General features: G+C 42.1%; 1 protein-coding gene across 1 annotated transcript; it reads left to right on the top strand.

Annotated features, from left to right (window-relative positions):
* Positions 1 to 112: 112 nt before the first annotated feature.
* Positions 113 to 16027, top strand: Gins4 (GINS complex subunit 4). Its single transcript, XM_090353746.1, has 7 exons — positions 113 to 266; positions 2927 to 3013; positions 3942 to 4055; positions 8129 to 8226; positions 8376 to 8464; positions 15474 to 15564; positions 15660 to 16027. Exons 1-7 carry the CDS (start codon positions 171 to 173, stop codon positions 15754 to 15756), a joined length of 672 nt encoding a protein of 223 aa, XP_090209872.1. The 5' UTR covers positions 113 to 170; the 3' UTR covers positions 15757 to 16027.
* Positions 16028 to 27235: the final 11208 nt, after the last annotated feature.

The raw sequence follows: 27235 nt of genomic DNA, 5'->3' as shown, positions 1-27235 counted from the left end.
ACACAAGAAAACTTAAAATATGCTCCATAAGGTCTCTAGCCAGAGGCCCCTATACACAGGGACTTTTTCTCTTCCCCAGATACCTAGTCTCACCTGCTACTGAATGAATGGAAAACACCTTGCAAGGTAATGCCTCTTATGCTCTCAGTAGGTTCCTGGTTTCAGAGAAGATGACAGAGGAACTGGATTCCATAGGGCAAGACTCAGATGGAGGCAGTGAAGAGGTGGTCCTAACTCCTGCAGAGCTCATTGAAAGGCTGGAGCAGGTAAGCATCTCAAATGGAATCCCTTTGCTTTATTTCTGACCTTCAAATTTTCTCCAGGAGTGTGAGTGTCAGGGACGGGAAAGTGAAGGAATGGATTTCAAGAAAACAGGTACTGGATTGTAATTACCTTCTACCCCAAAATAGGAAGTGAGGGACATATATCTGTTATGTCAAAATCTTTAAAGGGACAGCTTTGGATTACAGGTGTGAGCCACCAGTACCTGGCTAAAAATCCTCCTAAGTTTAGCAGAAATCTTAATCTGTCTTTATGTAAGAAGAAAGTTCAAAATTCTCCTTCCTAGAGGAATGCACAAGTGTTTATGTGCAACCCATGTTGAACTGTGGCTATTACTTCAGGGGGTTCATCTCCCAGAAGAGTTCATCTCCACCGGGAGAATGGCCAGTGGCCATATGAAAAAGACACTCAGTCCTTTTAGTAATCATCAACATGACTATTAACATCACAATAAGCCAGGCACCAGAGGCTTATACTTGTAATCCTCACTACTCTGGAGGCTGAGATCTGAGGATCTCAGAGCCAGTCTGGTCACTAAAGACCATGAGACTCTTATCTCCATTTAACCACTAGAAAACCAGAAGTGGTACTATGGCTCAAGGATTAGGGTGGTAGCCTTGAGCTGAAGAGCTCAGGGACAGTGCTCAGGCCCAGCGGTAGGGTGGTAGGCTTGAGCCGAAGAGCTCGGGGAGAGTGCCCAGGCCCAGAGTTCAAGCCCCATGACCAACAAAAAGAAAAAGATATTGAAGCCTATATACCAAGTGGGAAGAAAGCAGAATACTTGCCTGTGTGCGTGAAACCCTGGGTTTTATCCCTATGCATTGCAAACGTAGAATAAAAGGAAAGTGGTAAAATATAAATTGCAGAAGAAATCATTTGTGTAAAAATCACAGGAGAGGGACACAAATCCACTCATAATAATGAACAGACTGTCATAAGAATTGTAATCATGGGGCTGGGAACGTAGCCTAGTGGTAGAGTGCTTGCCTAGCATGCGTAAAGCCCTGGGTTTGATTCCTCCGTACCGCGTACACAGATAAAGCCACAAGTGGCAGAGCACTGGCCTTGAACAAAGCATGTCCAAGGACAGTGCCCTTGGAGTTCAAGCCCCATGACCAGCAAAAGACAAACACCATGTATTTAAACACATTTCTCAAATAACAAATTTTGAATACTTTCAAAGTTTTACAGTCATAGATGAAATTCCTAATCTGTCTGTCTGTCTGTCTGTCTGTCTGTCTCTCTCTCTCTCTCTCTCTCTCTCTCTCTCTCTCTCTCTCTCTCTCTCTCTTTCCCTATCTCTCCCCCTCCCTCCCTCCTGATGATTACCTCTGACATGTAACAACTTTTCAGAGAATAGTCTCTGCTTTGGAAAATTTCTCCAGAAAGTATGATTGATCTCCTTTTATTCTTGTACAGGTTGTGTTTCTGGTTAATTTATATAGTTACAGGGCTTGACAAGGAAGCAGATAGCTCTGTTAGCTCTGTACTAGAATGCTTGCCTTATATGCAAGGCCCTGGATTCAGTCCTCAAAACAGTTAATATATATATATATATATATATATATATATATATATACACACACACACACACACACACACACATACACATAGCTAGGCACTGATTGCTCATGTCTGTAATCTTAGCTACTCAAACCGAGATCTGAGGATGGTAGTTCTCAGCTAGCTGGACAGGAAAGCCAGCAAGACTCTTACCTCCAATTAATGATCAAAAAGCCGAAGTTGAAGTTGTGGCTCAAATGGTGGAGCACCAGTGTTAAGCAAAAAAGCTAAGGAACAGCACCCAGGTTTTGAGTTCAAGCTCTAGCACCAGCAAACACACACACACTGGCATACAATCAGTCATACAGATTTCAGTACTATTACAGTCGCTTATGTTCTTGGATGAATTTTTATGATTGTAGCAGTACCCAGTATTCAGTGTATCATGATGATGGTAATTGAGGAAACAGGAACTCAAGCACATCAGAAAAAAATAGGTTGAGCCTGATTGGCATATAATACTGAGCTAAGCTAAAATCCAGTTTCCTGTAATTGAAAGATAAGTATAGCTTTCCTTAGTCACTTTGGATATTTTAGTTCTGTGAGGCTGAATAATCTGCAAAGTGTACAGAGCAGCTGGGTCTGAGTCATAAATTAGAACTTGTTCTCCAAAACATTCACCTCTGTTGGTGATTCTTTATACTTTGGGACTGTTTAGTGGGTTTCTCAGCCTGTGTTTAGAAACATCAATAAGGTAAGGATATTTCTCAGATATTATGATGAGTGAAAAAAAATTATAAATTGAGCATCAGGAATAAAGAATGTTTAGATTCAGTGGTACTTTCTCTAAATGTGGAAGGTGACATTGCCCCCTGGTGGGAAGCAGCTGTCAAGGAAGTAAAAACGTGTTTTTTGTTAATACTACTTGGACACCAGGTGGCGTTCCTCAACCAAATAACTGAGGTAAATGGCACATTTTAAAACATTGGTTCAATGAAAGTTATGAATACAGAAGCAGTCGAGAAGACCTCATTACACGTTATTTCCAACCAGTAGGAAAAGTTTTCTTTGCCTGAGGTATCTGAGTTTTCATGGGCTGTGAATTGTTGTAATATTTGTTTTTCTCAATATTATTCATTAGGCCTGGATGAATGAAAAATTTGCTCCTGAATTGCTGGAAAGCAAGTGTGAAATTGTAGAATGTGTCATAGAACAGCTGGATCACATGGTAAGAGTTGCTTCTCTTGTTACTAAGGAAGAGACCGTTAAAGGCATTGTGACCTGACATCAAGATTGTTTTATTTGGATCAGCCCAATACTTTCTGAAAAAATTAAAATAAATGAAATCTGTTATCTGCATTTACAAAGCAACTTGGACTTAGTAAATACCTAGATGTCTAAAGTCTAAAGATAGGGCCACGCTTCCACATGACAAGCAGTTGACCTGAGCAGGCACCCCTTTCAGTTTGCTGGGCAGTTCCCTGTAACCCATGGCAACTCATCTTCTCATATCCCTTACCCACCTATTCTAAATCAGTGTTTAATTCAGCTTTTTAGAGCTCCTACACATAATATACCCTGTCTGTACCATATTATCTCCTTTACAACTAGGTTGGAATCCTGGGCCTTTATGCCTGATTATACTCAGATTCTGTTCAAAGAGTCATTTTCTAAAAGTAAATAATAATTTTTACACTGAGATTATAATCATTTTGTACAAGTAAAAAATATGTGTTTTAGGAGGCAAAGGCTAGGAGGATTGTGAGAACAAGGCTTCAAAGACCTTGTCTCAAAAACAAACAAAAAACAAGAAAAAAAAAAATGAAGAGGAGGGCTGGGACTTTGGTTGAGTGATAGAGCGCTTGCCTAGCATGCACAATTCTTCAGTACCACCTACATAGAAAAAGCTGGAAGTGGTGCTGTGGCTCAAGTGGTAGAGCTCTAGCCTTGAGAAAGTCCACGGACAGTGCTCAGGCCCTGAGTTCAAGCCTCAGGACTGGCAAAAAGAAAAAAAAAATTGAAGATGAGAATATGTGTAACTTTTTGTTTTGCTTGAAATGTCATTTTGGTCCTCAACTTTGCCAATGCTAATGGCTCTTAGTCTTTGAATCTCATCTCCCCCCCCCCCCGGTAAACTTCAGTTTCTCTTTTAATAGGAAGAAAATCTCAAAAGAGCCAAAAAGGGAGATCTGAAGGTCAGTATACATCGAATGGAGATGGAGAGGATCCGCTATGTCCTTAGCAGCTACTTGCGGTGTCGACTCATGAAGGTTTGACATACATGTTAAGACAATGAAGGTTGTAACTGGCTTAAAGGAGGAGGCACAGTGATGTTCATTGAAGCATTATTTACCATAGCGAAGATGTGGAACTAACCCAGATGCCCCTCATTACATGATTGGATCAAGCTGTATTTATACACAATGGAATTCTATGCTATTGTCAGAAAGAATGACATTGCCCCCATTTGTAAGGAAATGGAAAGACTTGGTAAAAATCATAGTAAGTGAAGTAAGCCAGTCTCAAAGGAACCTAGGCTCCATGGTTTCCCTCATTTGTAATAATTAGTACACATCTAGGATTCTACTAGCAGAGAGAATCACAATAGCTCAAAAGCTATCTGCAAATGGCCATATAGGATGAGACTAATGAACTTTAGGTTATGGAAAACAAGAGGTTTACCTCTGTGATTGTTGTTCTGAATGTGCTATGTGAAGTTATTTTCTCTTTTCCACTTAAGGTTAATCTCATGTGGTTACTGTATCTGACTTGGTTACTGGTATTCTGTATATACACTTATTTGTTTATTTGAAATAGGGAAGGGAAGGTGGGAGACAAAGAGGGATAAAAACATGAGAAAGGGTATCAAGGTTCAAGAAGTAATGCACCCACTACCTGATGAATGTAACTGTAACCCCTCTATACATTGTCCCGACAATAAAATACAATAAAAAATAATAATCTTGAGCCGGGTGTGGTGGCTCATGTCTGTAATCCTAGCTACTCAAGAGGCTGTGATCTGAGGATTGCAGTTCAAAGCCAGCCTAGACACTAAAGAATGTGAGACTCTATATCTCCAATTAACCACTAGAAAATGGCTCAAGCGGTAGGGCTGTAGCCTTGAGCTAAAGAGCTCAGGGATAGCGCCCAGGCCTAGAGTTCAAGTCCCAAAACACACAAAATAATTTTGTACCTGGGCACCAGTGGCTGACTCCTGTAATTCTAGATACTCAGGAGGCTGGGATCTGAGGATAATGGTTCAAAGCTAGTCTGGGCAGCAAAGCTCATAAGATGTATCTCCAATTAACCACTAGAAAACCAGAAGTGGAGCTGTAACTCAAGTGGTAGAGCTCTAGCTTTGAGCAAAGAAAGCACAGGGACAGTTCCCAGGGCCTACATTCAAGCCCCAGGACCAGTACAAAAGAAAAAAAATTGTGCCAGACACCAGTGGCTCCTATAATCCTTCTCAGAAAGCTGAGATCTTGAGGTTGAGGTTCAGAGTCATCCCTGCCAGACAGATCCACAAGTTTTATCTCTAATTAACAGCAAAAAGCCACACCTGGCCACATAGCTCAAGTGGTAAAGTTTAAGCCCCAATGTCAGCACAGAAAAAAAAAAATTAATAGTGTTTATTGTTACTATAAAGGTGATATACAGAGGGGTTACAGTTACGTAAGTCAGGCACAGAATACATATCTTTTTGGTCAGTGTCACCCCCCTTCCTCCCTCTCCCACTTCAGAAAAAAAATTACTTTTCATCTGTCAGATCTACTATATCTTGACATTCTAGTAGGACTCTGTGGCCATCTTAACTTATAAGCATATTATTGGGTTATATCACTGGGCTCTAGGGCCTGATCTTACTATCACCTGATATTTTACTCATCTCTTAACACTTCATGCATATGAGTCATAAAATGGGATTCATCGATAGTATTGAGCCAGTATTTCACCAGAGACTCCACTGCACATTAGGAACTACTCATTGAGCCAACCACTTAGGAACTTTCCAATTTATACTTTCACTTAGCTCCGTGTTTACAGTTTGTCCACTAGAGTATCAAAAAAAAATTATTCGATTTAAAGTCAAAATGAAAATGTATACAAGAAAAGAAAAAGATGTACAGTATGCTTCCCCATCTCCAACTACCAGAACAAGCCACTTACCTTTCTTATCTGCTTCCCTTTGATCTGGCAGATCCTCTTTGTGTTGATTGTGTCAACTTTTTTTCCCTTTTCACAGTGTATCTTTTGAAGTCATCTTATTCTGTTATAGTTTGGCTTATTAACTTGAAGACGAATACTCCAAATTTGAACATACACTTCCTTCTTTCTAGTTTTGAACCTCAGGGAATTTGCCTATGCCAATCTTTTACTCCTCTTTTGATTTTAGTAATCTTTCAATAATATGAAACTATACATATCTCTATATGTATATATATGTAATACACACACACATTGGGGTTTTGTACTCCAGACCTTATGCTTGTTAAGCAAGTGTTATCTCAAACTATATTTTCAGTTCTTTTGTCTTCAGTTATTTTATGCATGTAATATGGTAATCCCTGAACTTATTTTTATTACCTTTTTAAGTAGTTGCACATAGGAATTGCTCTTCAACAAAATGGTTTGTGAGTCTAGTACATCTTGATCAGTGCCCCCCTTTCAACATTCTTCTCCATCCCTCCCAACCCAGCCCTTCCCTCACTTTTCTTTTGTAGGATAAACATTGAATTTCGTCCACCCCTCCTCCCCTCAACACTACCCTACTCCTTTCAAGTACCGGTTTCCTGTTTATTTTGTCAAACTATGATTTTTGCCTTTCTCAGGAATTACACTGTTTGAATGCTCCCCTGAATCTACTGTATTTCAGTTCTCAAAAAAACAGAATATAGAACTACCCTTTGATCTAGCAGTTCCACTCTTGGGCATGTATCCAAAGGATTACAACCTAGGATACAGTAAAGCTTTCAGTACAACCATGTTCATAACAGCACTATGCACCATAGCCAAGGTATGGAATCGGCCAGATGCCCCAAGTGGAGCAATCAAGAAAATGTATATATACATAATGAAATTTATTCATCTGTGAGAAAGAATGTGCATCATTTGCAAAGAAATGTAAGGACCTGGAAAAAAATTACATTAAGTGAAGTTAGGTGGAAGCTAGAATTTATAAGTATATAATTAAATACTGTGGATGTTATGCAAATGTATATAAATGCTTTAATTACTTTTTAGATAGGATCTTGTACTTTTTGCCTAGGCTAGGCTCAAACTCTCCAAGCTCAATCCCCCCCCCCCCCCCCGCCAAGTAGTTGAGATTACAGGTTAGAGCAGGCCTTACTTGAAAATAGCAATTTGCATATGACAAGAAGGGTTTCATAAAGATAAGTTTCATATAAATGTTTATTTATCTGGGACATAATTTTATAACAAATGTATTCTAGTTCCTACTCATCACAGAAACCATACCTTTTTATAAAAGCTTTCATTGTTTTCTCTTGACTGAGTTGTTTGTTAAGTCCTTAGCATTTTCTTTCAAGTCTCATTGCTGGCCTCATTCTTCTAATTAAATGTTATTGTATCTGCTTGGCTATTCTGTACATATTTTTCCAGTTTCTGAAGGAATTTCAGTTCATAGAACACCTTGTACAATTATATACAAGGTTAAATATAGTCCCTTCAATAACATTTATAGTTATATCTTTAGGGCCTTCGTTTGTTTGTTTGGTTTTGTTTTTGTCAGGGGACTTGCAACTCAGGGTCTGGGAACTTCCCCTGAGCTTTTCCACTCAAGGTTAGCACTGTACCACTTTGAGCCACAGTACCACTTCTGGCTTTCTGGTGGTTAATTGGAAATAAGAATCACTTGGACTTTCCTGCCTGGGCTGGCTTCAAACTCCGATCCTCAGATCTCAGCCTCCTGAGTAGCTAGGATTACAGGCATGAACCACTGGTGCATGGCTATACTTTTAGGTTTTATTTAATGAAAGCTTTCTATCCATTTTGAACTGTTTTCCTTTTCAGAGTCTTTGTTATTTATCTAAGTTCTGGGAAACCTCTTTTGTTATCCTGAACATAGGTCTTATTATTACCAAGAATTTTAACCATAAACATGAGGACTTGCCATTTTGTCAAGTTGTCCCTGTTTTGTGTCTCTGGTGCTGCTGTGAATGAAACCTGTGGTCTTATTCATGCTAGGCAAGTGCTCCCCTATTGAGCCATTCGCAGCTCCTCCTTGTCCGTGTTTATATTAACCTCAGCCTTTTAGAAAAAGCAACTATGTGTTTGGTACTTGAATCCTGATAGATGTTTTCATGATATTTATTTGTCCTCTCAGATAGAGAAGTTTTTCCCCCACATCCTAGAGAAGGAGAAGATGCGCCTTGAAGGGGAGCCTTCCAGCCTTTCTCCAGAGGAGTTTGCCTTTGCCAAAGAGTAAGTGAAGCAGGAAGCGTTGAAGTGCCTGTCATTGGCTTACAAGCATGTGTTTGCTGGCTATGTCCACAAAGCCCGTTGGAGAACCTCATTGGTGGCCTGTGCACCAAATAGCTCTGAGGTGCCACTATTTGAACTTCATGTTTTAGGTACATGGCTCACACGGAGAATTACCTTAAAAACGTCGCCTTGAAACATATGCCTCCCAACTTACAGAAGGTGGACCTCTTGAGGGCAGGTAAGCAGAGCCTTCTCCAGCCTGAGAATAGGAGCCTCATCCTCACTCTTTAATATGGAAAAACAAGTGTGTATATGAGCAGCAAAGAAGCATTTTGCTTCAAAACAAATAACCAAAAGCAAGTGCAAAGGGCACTGTTTAGCATTACTTTTGTGTTCATTAGGTTAGGCTAAACCCTAATATCTGCCACAACAAATGCAAATCCAGTCATATATTTAGCTGTGCATCCCTTCAGCAGCAGCTCCTGGGTGTCCACAAGGCCCTGGCTCCTCAGCCACTGCAGATGCAGAGAGCAGATGAGCATCCATTGGCTGATTCCAAAATGTGCAAGGACTAGCTAGTTAGAAGAAAGATTTCAATAGGATGCTCGTGAATCATCAATCAGAGCCAGGCGCCACTGGCTCACACCTGTAATTCTAGCTACTCAAACTGTGAGGATCACAGTTTGAAGCCAGCATAGGCAGGAAAGTCTGTGAGATTCTCATCTCCAGTTAACTACCAAAAGTTGGAAATGGTGCTGTGGCTCAAAGTAGTAAGGGACTAGCCTTGAGCACAAAAAGCTCAAGTGCCCAAGCCCAAAGTTTAAGTCCAAGATTGGCACACAGAAAAAAACAAAACAACAAAAACCCATTTGGAGTCCATCTTACCTCTAGCAGAGCATCTCAGCTTTGTTGTGAGGCTTCTCTAGCTATGATTACAAAAAAAGAGCTGGACTATGTGTGGGAGGAAAAAGAGAGAAAGCAGCTGGCCCAGCTTCTATCCCGAATCTTCACTATAACCTCTGTAGTCTGTGAGGGAAAGGGAGTTAGAATCCAGCCTATCGCTCATTTTTCATAACCTGCTGTATCTGAGCAAGATAAGGCTCAATTGCCAGGCCAGACCAAACAGTTCATTTACAAACTAAGTTTGGTGTGTACTGAGATGTACTGCGACCCCGGGGAACTCGCCTCTGTCCTAGCCTGAGCTCGCCATTGTGCTGGGAGCCCTGTCGTGGTAGAACCGTGTCCTTGTCTGTTTGAGCTGTTCACAGTTTTTGAAGCTGGAATGTCCAAAATCAATCAGCAGGTTGGGCATTGGGTAAGAACCTGTCCCTCATGGTGCCCTCTCTGTCCTCAAGTGGCAGAAGGGCTGGCAAGTATCCAGAGGCCTCCTTTACCAAGTCACTAATGCCATTCTCTGTGTATCCTAATCTCACTTAATGAGGACGCCAGTCAAACTGGATTATGGTTTCCTTAATAGCTTCATTTAAAACTTAATTACCTTTCTCCAAACAAGATCCCATTCCTAAGTAATGGGAATTAAAGCTTCCACATAAGAATTTTGAGAGGATACGATTTAACACCAAGAGCAAGCCAGATACACACTAGATTTGGGCAATTGTGGGATAGTTTTGCTGAGCCAGCCTGAGGGAAATAATAGGCTTGCCCAGTCCATATTGAGCTCAGCCATTTTCACCTGCACCTTAGAACAGGAAAGGTCCAAGGACTCTACCATAGCCATTTTCACCTGCACCTTAGAACAGGAAAGGTCCAAGGACTCCACCATCACTTCCCCATGTTACCTCACCCAGCTGATCGTGGTAGCTGAGAAGCAAGAAGTAACAAGTATGCACCTTACTAACCCTGGATCTAGACATTGTCCTAGTACTTCTACTTGATGCTGGGGGACACTGAAACCTAACACATCAGCCAGGTACCAGTGGCTCACAATCTATCTACTCAGGAAGCTGAGATCTGAGGATTGCCATTTGAAACCAGTAAGGGCTAGAAAGATTATGAGACTCTTATCTCCAGTTAATCGCCAAAAAGCTAGAAGTGGAGCTCTGGCTCTAGTGGTAGCATGCCAACCTTGAGCAAAAAAGCTAAAAGGCAATTCTAGCTATAGTACTGACACAAAAATAAAAATAACACCTCTAGGCCAGGAGTACTTGCCTGGCATGCATGAAGACCCAGGTTCGATTCCTTGGAACCACATATATAGAAAAGCTGTGACTCAAGTGGTAGAGCAGTAGCCTTGAGGAAAAGCCCAAGGACAGTGCTCAAGCCCTGAGTTCAGTCCCCAGGACTAGAAAAAAAAAAACAACAACAAAAACCACCTCTAATATGCCATTTGTGATCTTTTCCAAGGACAAAAGCTGAACTAGAGTCAGAAGCTGTCCTCAGTTAACCAGATGCTGCAGTGACTGGGGTCTGTGGAGATTGTAGATCCCAAGGATAGGACAGGGCAGTGGGCAGTATAGGCATGATGAACCCAAGCTGGATTTCTGGAGTCAAACTGCCCAGTGGGGCCAAACTAGCTGGTGAGATTACAGTTTCTTTGGTAGTCCTAGCACCCTGAAACAGCCACGTGACCCTCCTTACCCTTGAAGCTGATTACTGTGGATCCTCTCCTAAAGATGAAGAAGCCAAGGGCAATAGAAATCTGAACCAAGCTCTTAGAATAGGGAAGTGTAAGTATGTTCTTTGAGTACTGCCATTGAGGCACACCTGTAGGACAAAGGTACTCCAGAGAAGAGGAGCTGTCAAATAGCCAGGCTGGGGCTTGCACTAACTGGAAGCCTGGGCCTGTAATAGAAGAGGGGTGGGAGCAGTCTTAGCCTGCAGTGGATCAGGGAGAGACCACTTTCAGGTTAACACCATATTCCTGAGTAACAGTCAAGACTCTCACCATGACCCCAGCCAGCTTTCTGATATTCCAGTCCTTGCACACTTCCTGAGCCACTGTCTCAGGCACACTTCCCTACAGTGCACCTCTGCTCCTTTTGCCTATATCACTGAGTATTGCCACCAGTGGGGGGGCTTTACCGTGTGCATGGTTCCCACCCATCTAGAGAGACCATGTGTTATGCTCACCTATGTCCTCCAAGGTGGGCAGTATCCCTTATCTGTGGCTCCACTTTTTGTTGTTTTTGTTTGTTGCCGAGCCAGTTCTGGGGCTGAAACTTAGGGCCTCATATTCTCACACAGCTTTTTCACTCACAACCAGTATTCTATCTCCAGAGTGACACCTCCAGTCTAGTGTTTTGCTGACTAATTGAAGATAGAGGCTCAAAGGCTTTTGAGTAGCTAGGATCACAGGTGTTAGCCAGTGGCACCCGGCTGTGGGTTCACTTCTTCAGGTTTATTACTTGCTGTCAGTCATGGTCCAAAATGACTTCATGGAAAACTAGAAATAATTCACAGCCAGGGCACTAAAGATCCTGAGACTCTTATCTCCAATTAACTACTAGAAAATGGCAAGTGGGGCTGAGGCTCAAGGGGTAGGACAGTAGCCTTGAGCTGAAGAGCTCAAGGACAATACCCAGGTCAAGAGGTAGGGCCATAGGCTTGAGCTGAAGGCTCAGGGACAGTGCCCAGGCCCAGAGTTCAAGCCCTATACCCCTCCCCCCCAAAAAAGAAAACTAACAAGTATTAGTATTATGTACCATTCTAATATAACATTTTGCTTATGTACTGTCACAAGTTCTTGTGTTCAAGTTATTCTCACAGGACCTCATTAACACTAAAATTTTCACTTTTATCTCCTCATGTAGGCTTGAATAAGTTTTTTTTGTTGTTGTTTCTGGGTCGTTTCTTTTTTGGGGGGATAAGGTGTCACTGGGCTTGAACTCAGAGCCTGGGCTGTCCCTAAGTTCTTTTGCTCAAGGCTGGAAGTCTACCACTTTGAGCTCCACTTTCGGTTTTCTGGTTAATTGGAAATAAGAGTATCATAGACTTTCCTGCAGGCTAGCTTTGAACCATGATCCTTGGATCTCAGCCTCCTGAATAGCTAGGATTGTAGATGTGAGCCACCAGTGTCTGGAGTCTTTTATGTTTTATATCATCACAAGAATAAGGATAAATCAGATGTCTACAGCTCATGTCTATAATCCTTAGGAATCAGAACAGGAGGATTGCAGTTCAAAGCAAGTCCAGGCAGGAAGGTTCACTAGATTCCATCTCCAAAGTAACTAGCAAAAGCTAGGTGCTGGAAAGTCTTGCCTTGTAATCTTAGCTGCTCAAAAGATTGAGATGTGGAAAATAGCAGTTTGAAGCCAACAAGGGCAGAAAAGTTCATTAGACATTGTCTCCAAAATAACCAGCGAAAAGCAGGAGTGACAGTGTTTCAGAACAGTGGAGCACCAGCCAACCCAATGTGAGGCCTACTACTTCCTCTAAAGAAAAACACTATAGTTTGTTCCCCAAGTTACTTAAGCTGAGCTGAAAATTTGGCAGAGTAGCAAGGTATGAAATTACAAAATTCAGTAGCTTTCCTGTATGCCAACTATGAAAGATTGCAACTGAAATCAGGAAAGCAACTCCATTTGTAATAGCCTCAAAAATAAAATAAAATAAAATACCAAGGCTAGGGATGTGGCTTAGTGGTAGGGTGCTTACCCAGCATGCATGAAGCCATGGGTTTCATTCCTCAGTACCACATAAACAGAAAAGGCTGGAAATGACACTGTGGCTTAAGTAGTAGCCTTGAGCAAAAGAAGCGCAGGGACAGTGTTCCCTGAGTTTAAGCCCCCCAGACTGGCACAAGTAAATAAATAAAAATAAAATACCTAGGAATCGGGCGAGGAGTTTGGCCTAGTGATAAAGTGCTTGCCTAGCATGCACAAAGACCCAGGTTCAATTCCTCCGTACCACATACATAGAAAAAAGTGGTGCTGAGGCTCAAGTGGTAGAGCTCTAGCCTTGAGAAAGCCCAAGGACAGTGCTCAGGCCCTGAGCTCAAGCCTAGGACTGGCAAAAAAAAAAAAAAAAAAATGTGAGGGGAAAAAAAATTAAAGCAGATTAAATGGAAAGCACCTTCCATGCTTCTGGATTAAAAGGAGTAACATTGTGAAAATGACAGTACTCCCAGACTATCTACAAATTCAGTGTAACTCCCACCAAAATCCAAACAATATTCTTCAGTGATACAAAGACAGCATCCAACAATTCATAGTGAATAATAAAAGACTTTGAATAGCAAAAACAATACTTACCAGGATGACCAGTATTGAAGGAATATCAACACCAAACTTTAAACTATTATAAACTCATAGTAATAAAAACAGCTTGGTACCATCACAAGAATAGGCTTGAGGACCAATGGAATAGAATAAAAGACCCAGAAATCAACCCACAGACCTACAGCCACCTAGTACTTGATAATGGAGCCCAAAACACAGGATGGAAGAAAGACAGCCTCTTCAACAAATGGTGCTGACAGAATTGGCTATATACATGCAGGAAACGAGCTAGATCCTTATATATCACCCAGCACCAGAATCAACTCCAAATGGATCAGAGGCCTCAATGTAAAACCAAAAACAGTAGAGCTCCTAGGCACAGGAAACTTACTAAGTAAATATCCAGAGTCACAGCAAATCAAAGAAGGACTGGATAAATGAGGTTACATAAAAATGAAGTTTCTGCATCACAGAGGACATAGCCAGCAAGACAAATACAAAGCCCCCAGAATGGGAGATTTCACTAGCTATTCATCAGACAAGGTCCTCATATCTAAAATTTACTTATAGCTCATAAAATTATACATCTCCAAAAGCAAACCCTCAGAGAACCCAATTAATAAATGGGCGAAGACTTAAAAGAGAGACTTCTTAGAAGAATGGCCAATAGACAGCTGAAGAAATGTAAATCAAAACAACTTTGAGATCCCACCTCACCCCGGTTAGAGTGGCCTTTAATCAAGGAAACTAACAATAACAGATGAGGAGAATGTGTCCTAAAAGGAATGCTGCTACACTGTTGGTGGGAATGTAAAGTTGTTCAACCAGTCTGGAAAGCAGTATGGAGGTTTCTTAAAATACTAAACATACAGCTTCCCTATGATCCAGCAATTCCATTCCTGTGCATTTATCAAAATAGACTACACACAAGGTGTCACCCTAAAGCTACCATCATAACCATGTTCATTGCAGCATTATCATACCCAAAATATGGAATCAACTTAGATGCCCCTCAGTGGATCAAGAAAATGTGATTTTATATATATATTCCATTCATCAGAAAGAATGATCAGTCACCATTCTTAACAAAATGGGAATTTGGAAAAATAATATATAAGCAAAGTAAGCCAGATCCAAAGAAACATGGGTTACATGGTTTCCCTCATTTGTGGAAATATAGAATTTGCCTATAAATCTAAAAGTAAACACATGGTAAAAGAAAAAATTCCGCATGAACAGGATAAATTAAATAGGACTGTAAACATTCACGCAGTAAGACCAAAGGAGGATATTCTCAGGAGAAGATCACAGGCTCAGTAGCTAGGTACATGTGATCATATACAATGATGTTTACTGAAATGAGCTCCAAAAAATGGAAACAAGGTTTTTCTCCTCTGTCAGTTTTTGATTTCTGTACCTTTTTGTCTTGTAAGTTTATCTTGCCTCCTAACACTTAATCCAGAGGAAGGGTAAGGGAAAGCACAGAAAAAATGGGACAAAGGGTGAATTAATTCAGTAAACACTACGTTGAAAATGAACTACACTTGTGGGGGAGGGAGGTTAGAGGGAAAAAAATGGGGAGAAACTGAGAGGTGACTCTGTTTGCAAAGAAATGTACTCATTACTTATGTAACTAACCCCTCTGTAAATCGTCTTTACAAAAATAAGTAAATAAAGGGTGAGTATAGTATATAAAATATTTTGAGAGCAAGAGACCACACTCACATAATCACAGTAATATAACAATGCAGTAATTACTGTTATTAATCTCTTAGTGTGCCTGATTTATAAATACAACTTTATCCAGACTTGACCTTTTTAGGGCCAGGAGTTTGGCCTAGTGGTAGAGTGCTTGCCCAGCATGCACGAAGACCCAGGTTTGATTTCTTGGTACCACATACATAGAAAAAAACCCAGAAGGGGTGCTGAGGCTCAAGTTGTGGAGCTCTAGCCTTGAGAAAGTTCAAGGACAGTGCTCAGGCCCTGACCTCAAGCCCAGGACTGGCCAAAAAAAAAAAAAGAATTGACCTTTTTAGCATATTTCCTAACTACTTGTTTGCTTTTTGGCAGTTCCCAAACCAGATCTAGACTCATACGTGTTTCTGAGAGTAAAAGAACGGCAAGAAAATATATTGGTAGAACCCGAATCAGATGAGCAGAGGTAAGTGGCCTGAGTGTCTTTCACAGTGGGACGTGTTCTTCCTCATGGAGAGCCGGCCAAGTTGTCTACGTGAATTCCTGTCCTCTTTTTTTCAGGGACTATGTGATTGACTTGGATGAAGGCTCCCAACACTTGATTCGATATAAAACCATTGCACCTCTCGTTGCTTCTGGAGCAGTTCAGCTAATTTAAAAATAAACAAGTGTGAAGACACGAAATCCCAGAAAACGTGAGAAAGCCTATGCCTCTTCATCCTCAGAACAATAAGGAGTCGTTGCTCCCAGTGCTGTGGGCCAGTGAGAATGGCAGGAATGCCACACTGCCATCTCAGCCAGCATCAGCAGGTGGGGCCCTTGCTCTTTTTGTTCTGAATATGAGGCAAAGAAACAAGACTGTACACCTTTTCAAAATAAAAATAATTTTAAAAAAAGTGTTATAAAGATGACACACAGGAGTTAGTTATGAAAGTCTGGTAATGAATGCATTAAAAAGAACTATGTCACCCTTTCCCTTTTTGAGTTTTTCCCTCTTGTCCCCACTCACAAATGATATAGTTCATTATCAGTATAGTGTCTAATGAGTATCACTGCTACATTTGTTCACCCCTTGTCCCTCATTTCTGTGTCCCCTCCTTGCTCCCTCAAAGACAGATTAATAACCAAGACAAAAAGAAAAAATTCCTCTTGTTACTATTTCCTAGAGTTTATTTCAATAAACATTATTCCGGCACTAGTGGTGACACATGCCAATAATCCTAGCAACTCAGGAGGCTGAGATGTGAGTATCATGGTTTAAAGCCAGCTTGGGCAAATAAATCTGTGAGATTCTTTAACCACTCAAAAGCCAGAAGTGGAAGACCCCTGGCCTTAAGCAAAAATGCTCAGGGATAGTGCCTGAGTTCAAGCCCTAGAACCCGCACCAAAAAAGCATGGGGGGCGGGGGGAACTTAACTGTTTGAGATTGCTAGATGTATTTAGCCCTAGCCTGACCATAACAGGAGAGATCACATAACCTTGATGGAAAGATTGTAAATAGATGTACTAAACAAAAACAGCTGCTGGGCACAAGTGGCTAACACCTATAATCCAGGAGGCTGAGAGCTGAGGGTAGAGGTTTGAAGCCAGCCTGGGCAGGAAAGTTCATGAGACTCATCTCTAGTTAACCACCGGAAAACTGGAAGTAGCATTGTGGCTCAAAGTGGTAGAATGCTCACCTTGAGTAATAAAACTCAGGGACAGCCCCCAGGTCCTGAGTTCAAGCCCCTAGACTGGAAAAAACAACAAAAACCAGGTCTAATCTACTCCTGTACTATAGCATTAGATTTTGTGATCTGACCTTTATGGAACCTTCAGTGTTGGACTTAAAACCAATTTCTGTTGCTTAATCAGAAATGATAACTAAAGCAACAAGCCACTATCAGATTTCAGGCTCTTGACGGAAGAAGCCCTTGGACTCAGCGTGCTGCCTGATGAAGCAGGTTCTCCCTCTGCTTACCTGCACCTGAGCCTCAGGCGGCGTTGCTGGCCAACCTCCAGGCCACCTGGCCTTCCCTGACCTTCCCTGGCCCAGGAGCAGAGTAGACTCACCATCCTGCTGTGTGACTCCAGCAATGGCTTTTCTTGGCTTTTTCTCCCCTTTCTCCAGGGAAGTGGATGAGATAGCCTGATGTGAGTGGAAGATCTTATGCTGATCAAGACCTAGAGAAAAATGCCTACACAACCAATGAATTACCACACTGAAATGCATGCAAAGCAACCTGTCTTCTTGTTTTTTGCTTGATGAAAGTCTGGAATAGGGGAAGGGGACAGAAATGGGCCAAATTTAGTTCAAGTACAATATGTACATGTACAAAAACGTCATAGTGAAACCCATCATTTAAGAAAATAACCCAGCCGGGAGTTTGGCCTAGTGGTAGAGTGCTTGCCTAGCATGCACGAAGACCCGGGTTCGATTCCTTGGTACCACATACATTGAAAAAAAAAAAAAAAGCTGGAAGTGGTGCTGAGGCTCAAGTGGTAGAGCTCTAGCCTTGAGAAAGTCCAAGGACAGTGCTCAGGCCCTGAGCCTAAGCTCAGGACTGGCAAAAAAAAAAAAGAAGAAAGAAAAGAACCCAGTGTTGCCAAGTGATGCACACTTATAATCTCCCAGGCAGGAGGATCTAAATGCCAGCCTGAGCTACATAATGAACCTGTATCAAGTAAAGACACATATGTGCATACACACATTCGTGCATACTCAAATACATAACGTGCGTAAAAGATCTGGACATGATGGCTCATGCCTGTAATGCCAGCTTCTCTGGTTGCAGTGATGAGGAAGATGGAATCTTGAGGCCAGCCAGGGCAGAATGTTCAGCAAGACCCCACCTCAATCAACATACCTGACATAGGAGTGGTACATCTACGCCATTTATTTGTTTGTTTGTTTGTTTATTGGCCTGTCCTGAGACTTGAACTCAGGGCCTGGGCACTGTCCTTGGGCACTTTTTGCTCAAGGCTAGCACTCTGCCACTTGAGCCACAGCACCACTTCCAGCTTTTTCTGTGTATGTGGTTCCAGGGAATGGAACCCAGAGCTTTGTGCATGCTAGGTGAACACACTGCCACTAAGCCACACTACCAGCCTATGCCATATATTTTGTGGCTTAGTGGTAGTGCTTGTCTTACATGCATGAAGCCCTGGGTTTGATTCCTCAGTACCACATACATAGAAAAAGCGGAAATGGCCCTGTGGCTCAAGTGGTAGATTGCTAGCTTTGAGTAACAGAAGCTCAGAGATAGTGCCCAGGCCCTGAGTTCAAGCCCCAGGACTGGCAAAAAAGAGAAAGGGGACTGGAGGCATGGTTCCAGTAGCAGTTCATTTGCTAGCAAAAAGTATTAAGCTCAGTTCCTATCACAAAGACAGAGAGAGAAATTACAATAACAAATGTAATCTGGGAGAGCCAGTGGAAAATTGCTACACTGGTCAAGGCAAACCAGTCAATGAAAGTTGAGCATTTGACCTGGGCTTATTTTCCAGAGCAGTTTTATCCTCTTGGGCTGCCTATTGCACATAGGTATTGAGCATACAGAGTGCCAAGCAAAGTTTAAGGCACTGAGGTTAATCCCTAATAAAAGTCAGTATCCTTGTTCAAATAGTGTGATAAGTGCCCTGCCAAGAATTAGAACAGGGTGACTTAGCTGGGAGTGGCCAGTGGTGGTCCTGGAGAGTCTTTACCAACATTTAGGACAAAGTCTGGGTAATCAGCTGGACATGCAGAGATCACGGGGAGAGAGCTCTAGGCTCTCTGTGCTTGTGCAAAAGGTCCTGAAGCAGAAATGGCTTGCTCTGCCTGTGATCAGTATGGCTAGGACACAGCAAAGTAGAAAGTGGTACCGGATAAGGCCTGAGGGGCAGTCTGGGCCCTGATTGATCCTCACAGAAGTTCTGAGACATAACACAGCAGATGCTAGTGGTAAATTTGGGATCCCAGCCCAAGTCTCCTTGTCATTCTCACTGGTGTGGTACTACACAGCTAGAAAAAGTGGGCCGTTGCCCAGAAAATTCTCAAATCTTAAGGGGCATGGCATTTTGTTAAGATATAAATAGAACTGTGCAGTGGTGGGGCAGGGGGATAGTGGTAGAGACCCTGGATTCAATCTCTAGTCCCAGGGCTTTTTCTCTGTGTTTTTTTTTGGGGGGGGTGTTTGTTTTGTGTGGTTTTTTTGTTTGGTCATGGGACTTGAACTCTGGGCTTGGCCATTGTTCTTGAGCTCTTCAGCTCAAAGCTATTCTCTACCCCTGGAGTCATAGCACCACTTCTAGTTTTCTAGTAGTTAACTGGACATGAGTCTCATGGATTTTAGTGCCTGGGCTGGATTTGAACCTCAGTCCTCAGATCTCAGCCTCCTGAGTAGCTAGGATTGCAGTCTCTGTGTTTTTCTATTTTAGTTTTTTCAGTGTAGCTACTGGTCGTTGGACCATGCTGAGCCGCCAGGCTTCATACTTTCTTGGGCAGCTTCAGTCCCGTGCTTGCCAGGCTGCAGAGAGGAGTTTGTGTTCCTTTCCTTGGAGTAAACCATTCCATTTACTAAATCACTTCTTCAAAGGAAGGTTAAGTGAGCTATATTATCTGATTATCACTAAATAAAGAGGAAGTTGAATTTCAAAAGCTATTAGAAAAGGAATGATATGGCTAACTGACCCTTGAATTTAGCTTTTTGTTTCATGGCATTCACTTTATGGTTAGCTCACCACATAAATCATGACATTTTCATCAAATTATCATTATCATCAGCTATTATAAGACAGCTATTCCTGAGAAGTATCTGCAGGTTTTCCCCAGCAAGTAGTCATATCCACTATGTTCTTTTGACATGCCTCCAGATGGGTCTCTGTTTCTCCTAGAGAGTCCGAGTGGCTTGCTGAAGTGACACTCCCAGAGGACTCAAGCTTCCTTCTGTACCAGGCATGTGGATACTGGCTCCCCACTTGGATTGATAGATTATCAACTTTTGTAAACAGAACAAAAGCTTGGCATCCTGGCCGGGAGTTTGGCCTATGTTAAAGTGCTTGCCTAGCATGCATGAAGACCCAGGTTCTATTCCTTGGTACCACATACATAGAAAAAAGCTGGAAGTGGTGCTGCGGCTCAAGTGGTAGAGCTTTTAGCCTTGAGAAAGTCCAAGGACAGTGCTCAGGCCCTGAGCTCAAGCCCAGGACTGGCAAAAAAACAAACAAAAGCTTGGCATCCTAGCCTCCATCTTACACAGGCCTTATTTGCTCCAATCACCTCCAGTCACCTCTAGTGAGGACAGGAATGGTCAATAATGAACTGAAACCACCCCTAAGGAAAAAGACAGCAGTGACTTACAGGACAGGCCACCCTCCCCCCACCCAAATGAGGACAGTTACCTTATAATGAGGCTGTACCCTGGAGCAAGATTGCTCCCTCAAATGACAAAGATAATTCCAGAACCCTCTGTAGAACCAAAACATAATTCACTGAGGACTGTTTACTTATGCATGCCTGTCTTTCCCCTTCCTAGTTTATTCTTTAAGTCTAAAGTTAAGCCAGGCATGTTGGTGTACATTTGTAATCCCAGAAACTTGAGAGGCAGAAATAGGAGGATTAAGGTTCTAGGCTACTGCAGGCTAAAAAAGACCCTAGGAGAAAAGAATGAACTGAATACAATGGTTTGATCTTGTAGTCCCAACTACTTGGGAGAAAGTAGAGAATTGATATCTGAGGCCAGCCCTAGGCAAAAACAACCAAGAAGTAATTAAAACAAAAAGAATTATTGCAGCACTATTTACCATAGCAAAGATATGGAACCAACCCAGATGCCCCTCAGTAGATGAGTGGATCAACAAGATGTGGTAATTATATACAGTGGAATTCTATGCTGCTGTCAGAAAGAATGACATCGCCCCATTTATAAGGAAATGGAAAGACTTAGAAAAAATCATATTACATGAAGTATGCCAGACTCAAAGGAACATGGTTTCTCTCATTTGTCATAATCAGTAGAAACCTTAGGCTCTCCTAGCAGAGATTTGCAATAGAGCAAAACCTAGATACATAAGGCCATATGGAATGATGCTAAATGAAAGGACCTCTAGGATATAGAAACAAAAGCCATATAATGAGTGATTGTTGTTCTTAATGTGCTATACTATCTCTCATGTCTTTTGCTGTCCTTTGGTTATCTCATTACAGTATTTCACCCGGTTATCTGATATATTGTATATATGAGTATTTGGTTATTTGAAGTCAGATAGGGAAGGGAGGAAGACAAAATGAAGGGCAGGGTGGGGGAAGGGAAATGGGGACCAAGACATGAGAAAGGGTATCAATGTATGTGAAGTAATGCACCCTCTATCTGGTGAATATAATTTAACCCTTCTGTTAATTACAATAAAAATATATGAAAAAAAGAACTGAGAGTTTGATTCAAATGGTGCATCACTTGCCTACTAAACTTAAGGCCCTGAGTTCAAATCCCAGTACTGGGGGAAAAAAGTGAGTCTATGTGTCTGTCTGTACCTTGAACATGACCTTGACCTCTTCCTGAAATGTACTTGTGTTATGTAAGGAATCTCCTTTCTCTTCCCTTTACCACTATTTTGTCTATTTGCTGTTTGGAGACAAGTGTCTAAACTATGTAGTTTCTCATACCCTTTTTTATGTTTGTTTTACAGTGCTGGGGATCAAACTCAAGACCTCCAACACTAAGCTAGTGCATTTCTACTGAGCTGTGCCAATCTTCTTCTTCTTCTTCTTCTTCTTCTTCTTCTTCTTCTTCTTCTTCTTCTTCTTCTTCTTCCTCTTCCTCTTCCTCTTCCTCTTCCTCTTCCTCTTCCTCTTCCTCTTCCTCTTCTTCTTCTTCTTCTTCTTCTTCTTCTTCTTCTTCTTTTTCTCTCCCTCTCTCTCTCTCTCTCTCTCCCTCCCTCCCTCCCTCCCTTCCTCCCTCCCTCCCTCTCTCTCTCCCTCTCTCTCTTTCTCTCCCTCTCCCCCCTCTCTCTCCCTTTCTGTCTCTGTCTCTCTCCCCCTCCCCCTCCTTCCCCCCTCCCCCCTCCTCCCTCCCCCCTACCCCCCCCCTCTCTCTCCCTCTCTGTCTCTGTCTCTCTCCTGTTCTTGGACACTTTTTGCTCACGGCTAGCACTCTGCCATTGAGCCACACAGCACCACTTGTGGCTTTTTCTTAGTATGTGGTACCAAGAAATCAAACTCAGGGCTTCATGTATGCTAGGCAACACTATCACTAGGCCATGCTCCCAGTCCAGAACTTCTATTTTTTTTTTTGCTAGTCTGGGGGCTTGAACTCAGGGCCTGGGCTTTATTCTTGGACACTTTCTTTTTTGTTCAAAGCTAGTGTTCTGCCACTTCAGCCACAGAGCCACTTCCAGCTTTTTCTGTGTATGTCGTACTGAGGAATGGAACTCAAGGCTTTGTGCATATTAGCCTAAGCACTCTACCACTAGGCTACACTCCTAACCAGAACTTCTAATTTTTATGATTGGCTTCAGGGGACAAAGAAAGGCAAGAGATAGAAGACAACATTAGAGGCACTTTGCTTCTAAGGCTGCTTCTTAAGCGTTTTCACACTCATCAATCGAAGGGCTTAGTATGCCCGGGCATCTTTTTGTTGTTGTTCCAGGGCCTGGAAACTGTCCATGAGCTTTTTTGCTCAAGGCTAGCACTCTATCACTTGAGCCACCGCTCTACTTCTGGCTCTTTTGGTGGATAATTGGAGATAACAGTCTCAGGAACTTGGTTGCCCAGGCTCGTTTTGAACCTTAGTCCTTAGATCTTAGCCTCCTGAGTAGCTAAGATTATAGGTGTAAGCCACTAGCACCTGCCTCCAGACACCATATTTTGGAGACATGGTTTTCTGAGCTGCAGCATATACCCTCAGAGACTAAAAACACCTGAAAATCCAGTGAAGGTGACAACACAAGTTATGTATGTTTTCACAAAGGAATGGATGAGTTAGGATGTGGAGGTGACAAGAAGACTCTCTGACACACTCCATCTCTGTCTCTCTTTCTTCCTCTCCTTCTTTCCCTCTCTCCCTCTCTCCCTCCCTCCTTCCTTCCTCCTCCCTTCTCTTCCTCTCTTCAATCCCTCTCTCCCTCTCTCAGGTTAAGAGACCTGAGTCTTAGAGGAGCCTGAATTACAATCTTGAAGAGTTTGGTGTTTACACTGAAACATTTGGGAGCTTCTGAAAGACTTTAAAACTAATAGGTCAGAACTACATTTTTTGGAAATCGGATTATATGTAGAAAAAAAAATCTCATATCTGGAAAATGGAGGCCAGACTGGAAGATTTGAAGCCGGGCTTGTGCCAGCAAAGATAAGAATAACATAACAGTGTAGCTTCTATAGCCTGCTGTGGTGAACTACGTCTCAGTCTTCACTGTGATAAAATGTAAAGAACTGTTCGTTGTTGCTGCTGTTAGTGCAGAGATTGAACTCAGGGCCTGGGTGCTGTCCCTGAGCTTTTCTGCTCAAGTGCTCTACCATTTTGAGCCATAGCTCCACTTCCAGTTTTGTGGTCGTTAATTCGACATAAAAGTTTCCCAAGCTTTCCCGCCAAGGCTGGCTGCAAACCTCAATCTTCAGATCTCAGCCTCCCAAGAAGAGGCCAGCTAAGAACGTTTCCTAAAAGACATCAGAAGGCTAAAAGGCAAGCAAGGAAGTAATGTATTGGGAAAATAGAAATTGAGAGATGTAAGGATGATATTTGCCAAGCCAGAGTAGCAATAGAGAGTGTCACTTCCAACAGCCTAATCCACACATTGTATTCCTGGGAATCGTGGTTCATACAATTCTGGGAATCCATGTTGAAGGCGAGGCTCAGGTGGTAGAGCACCAGCCAGCCAATGAATGAAAACATCGGGTACTACATTCCAATTTTAGTGTTAGGAAAAGAGGAAAAAAAGCAGTAGCTCATCTTCCCAGAAATCTGTACATGAAGCTTAGACTTTCTTTAGGAGTTTAGGAAAAAAGTTCCAGTAGTACTTGAAACTCTGTTACCAATAGACATCAGATATTTCTCTTACCATATTTATAGTTGTTACAGGTAAGTTAACATATCTTGCTGTTGTTGTTATAGAAGTGGTATACAGAGGGCTTGCTGTTCTGTGAGTCAGGTCATAAGTACAATTCTTTATGAACCATGTCTCCCTTTCCCTTGCTCTCACCCAGTTTTCTCCTCCCATCCCCACCCACCAGCTAGACAGTTCACTTTCCACATAGTGTCTACTGTTGTATTTGGTTTTTCGTTTTTCTTTTTTGAGGGTCATGGGGCTTGAACTCAGCCTGGGCACTGTCTCTGAGTTCTTCAGCTCATGGCTACCACCCTACCCTTGAGCCAAGCCTCACTTTCCGTTTTCTAGAAGTTAATTGGAGATATGAGTCTCAGGTCCTTTTGTGCCCATGCTGGCTTTGAACCTTGATCCTCTGATCTCAGCCTCCAGAGTAGCTAGGATTACAGGCATGAGCCACTGCACCTGGCTTAATGATGTATTTTTTTGGTGGGGGGGGGTCTGTCGTGGGTCTTGAACTCTTGGCCTGGGCACTGTCCTGAGCTTTTTTTTTTTTTTTTTGGTGGGTCATGGGCTTGTACTTGGCCTGGGCACTGTCCCTGAGCTCTTCTGCTCTAAGCTACCAGGCTACCACCCTACCCTTGAGCCAAGCCCCACTTACCATTTCCTAGAGGTTAATTGGAGATAAGAGTCTCGGTCCTTTTGTACCTGGGCTGGCTTTGAACCTTGATCCTCAGATCTCAGCCTCCTGAGTAGCTAGGATTTCAGGCTTGAGCCAGCCACCGCACTGCACAGTCGTATCCTGAGCTTTTCAGCTCAAGTCTAATGCTCTTATCATTTGAGTCACACCACCACTTGTATTTGTTTTATCACTATTTCTAAATGGTTAAACTTGTGGCTAGAACTTATTTGATGCATTGAGAAAGAAGCACATGTATTACTATGATCACATTCTTCGTGTTTTGATTATTTCAATATAATAAGTTACTTTTGTAACTCTATCTGTTGTGTCTTAAGCTTCAAGACAATGTTCTGAGGTTTTCATCATTCCATCAAACTCCCAAGGAATTGGTAAAATGCAAGGGTAAGTAATTACTCTACCTGAGGGGCAGATGTTAAGAGTTCAGTTCCTAGGAAGGGCAGAAGTCTGGAAAAGCACTCTGTAGTTGGAATTAGTACCCTAGGAGTAAAAATAAACTAGAAATAACCATGGCACCAGCATGATGTGTTGGGGGCCGAGTAACCCCATGTCTAATAACTTTCTGCTGAGGCTTGTAGTAAGGATAAAACACGTGGATCTCTTTGTCCTGTCCATCTTGTATACTGATAGGCTCCCTCACCCAATATAAGGAGGAGGGATTTAGGGAATAAAGGGAGACAGATCTTCCTGCCTTGATGAGGCTGCATGGCGTCTCTGTTCGTGCTCCGGGGTAAGAAGGCTGGGTGCGGGAGGACAGTGGGCTCCTTCCTCTTACAGCTTGGCCTGGTCGGGGTGTGTTTTTCCCCATCCCCCTACTAGTAGAGGGGGACCGGGGACGAAGGACCCCGACAATGATGGCCATGCAGAAGTAGGAGGATCAAAGTTTGAAGCCAGCCTGGGCTACTTAGTGAAGGCCCTGTCTCAAAAGAGAGAGAAGGAGAGTGAGGAGGGAGGAAAGAAAACATAGATCCCTAGCTCCACCAAAAAATAAAAGGAAGTTTTACTTTTATAATGTTGATTTGGTTTGGGCTTTTGTGGTTTTGTTTTATTTGTGTAGGTCCTGGGGCTTAAACACAGGACCTGGGGGTCAGGAGTGTGGCCTCGTGGTAGAGTGCTTGTCTAATATGCATGAAACCATTCCTCAGTACCACATACACAGAAAAAGCTGGAAGTGGTGCTGTGCCTCAAGTAATAGAGCACTGGCCTCGAGGAAAGCCCAACGACAGTGCTTAGGCCCTGAGTTCAAGCCCCAGGACTGGCAAGAAAGAAAAAACAAACAACAACAAAAAAAGGGCCTGGGCACTATCCCTGAGCTCAAGGCTGGCTTTTTGCTGATTAATTGGAGATGTCTCTCAGATTTTCCTGCCTGGGGTGGTTTTTAACTGCAATCCTCAGATCTCAGCCTCCTGAGTAGCTAGGATTATAGGCCACTGGTACCTGGCGTTGTTGTTTTATTTTTGAGACAACTTCTCTTACCCAGCCTAGCCTGGAACTTGCTATGTAGCCAATGTTTCCTAAGAGCCCTGTGTTTTATTTTCAATACAAAAAAACTCTGACAATGATTGCTATTTATAATATCCATATTACCTAAACATTCTAGTTTAGATACTTAATTCAGTTGCATGAATTTTTGTGTGTTTTTAAAATTTTTATTGTTGTTTGGCTGGTTGGTTTCGGTGGTTGCTTTTTTGGTCTCTGTGATGCTGGCTATTGAAGCCAGAAACTCACCTAAACCTGCTACCTAAACTACATCCCATTTGCAAGAAGTTGAATGTTTAAAATTCATTTTCTAATTTAATGTATCTAAACCAGTTATTATAGAAGGGAAGTGTTTTTTCTGTTTGGTATTAATAAAGGGTTTGTTAAAGTTGTAAAATAAAGAAAAGAAAAGCACTCAACCAATTGAACGTTCTCATTCACTGCCATTAGCTTGCTTTTGAATTGCAAGGATGGCCCTGACCATCTTAAATGTGTAAACTGGGTTAACTTTGTCATGATTGCACCTGCTTCCAGCCATCTGTTATCATCCGTAAATTGCAATCATCTTTTGTATTTCCATAAGCAATTTTTCCAGCATAAAGATAACTAGACACATAAAGAAAAAAGATAAGATGGAGCAACAGATCATAGAAAAAGTAGCTCCAACAAGAGCGAGGACTCAATAACTGCATACCCAAAGCTATGGCCATGGTAATGGAAATATAAACATAACTATATAGACATAAAACCTATGACTCTATAGAAATAATGTTTTATTTCTTAAATTAATATGTTTCTATGACATACAAACCCTTAGCCTAATTTTGATTAAGTTCTAAATACTAAGTCCCAGTGATTGTAGAGATTCCCTCCTTGAACACTTGTATGTTAAACTTGTCATTTAAAATATGATGTAAAAATCAATATTAATAAATTCTTTAAAAAATAAAAAGTAGCTCCAGAT

This window comes from Megascapheus bottae, chromosome 20 (genome assembly GCF_031878675.1).
Source record: "Megascapheus bottae isolate mThoBot1 chromosome 20, mThoBot2.hap1, whole genome shotgun sequence".
NCBI lineage: Eukaryota > Metazoa > Chordata > Mammalia > Rodentia > Geomyidae > Megascapheus > Megascapheus bottae.
This window is presented reverse-complemented; position numbering and strand designations above follow the sequence as displayed.

Coding starts and splice junctions, on each gene's coding strand:
- Gins4 (XM_090353746.1), top strand. CDS start 171: ATGACAGAGGAACTGGATTCCATAGGGCAAGACTCAGATGGAGGCAGT. Junction 4,056..8,128: donor TGCGGTGTCGACTCATGAAG/GTTTGACATACA, acceptor TTGTCCTCTCAG/ATAGAGAAGTTTTTCCCCCA. Junction 15,565..15,659: donor CCCGAATCAGATGAGCAGAG/GTAAGTGGCCTG, acceptor TCTTTTTTTCAG/GGACTATGTGATTGACTTGG.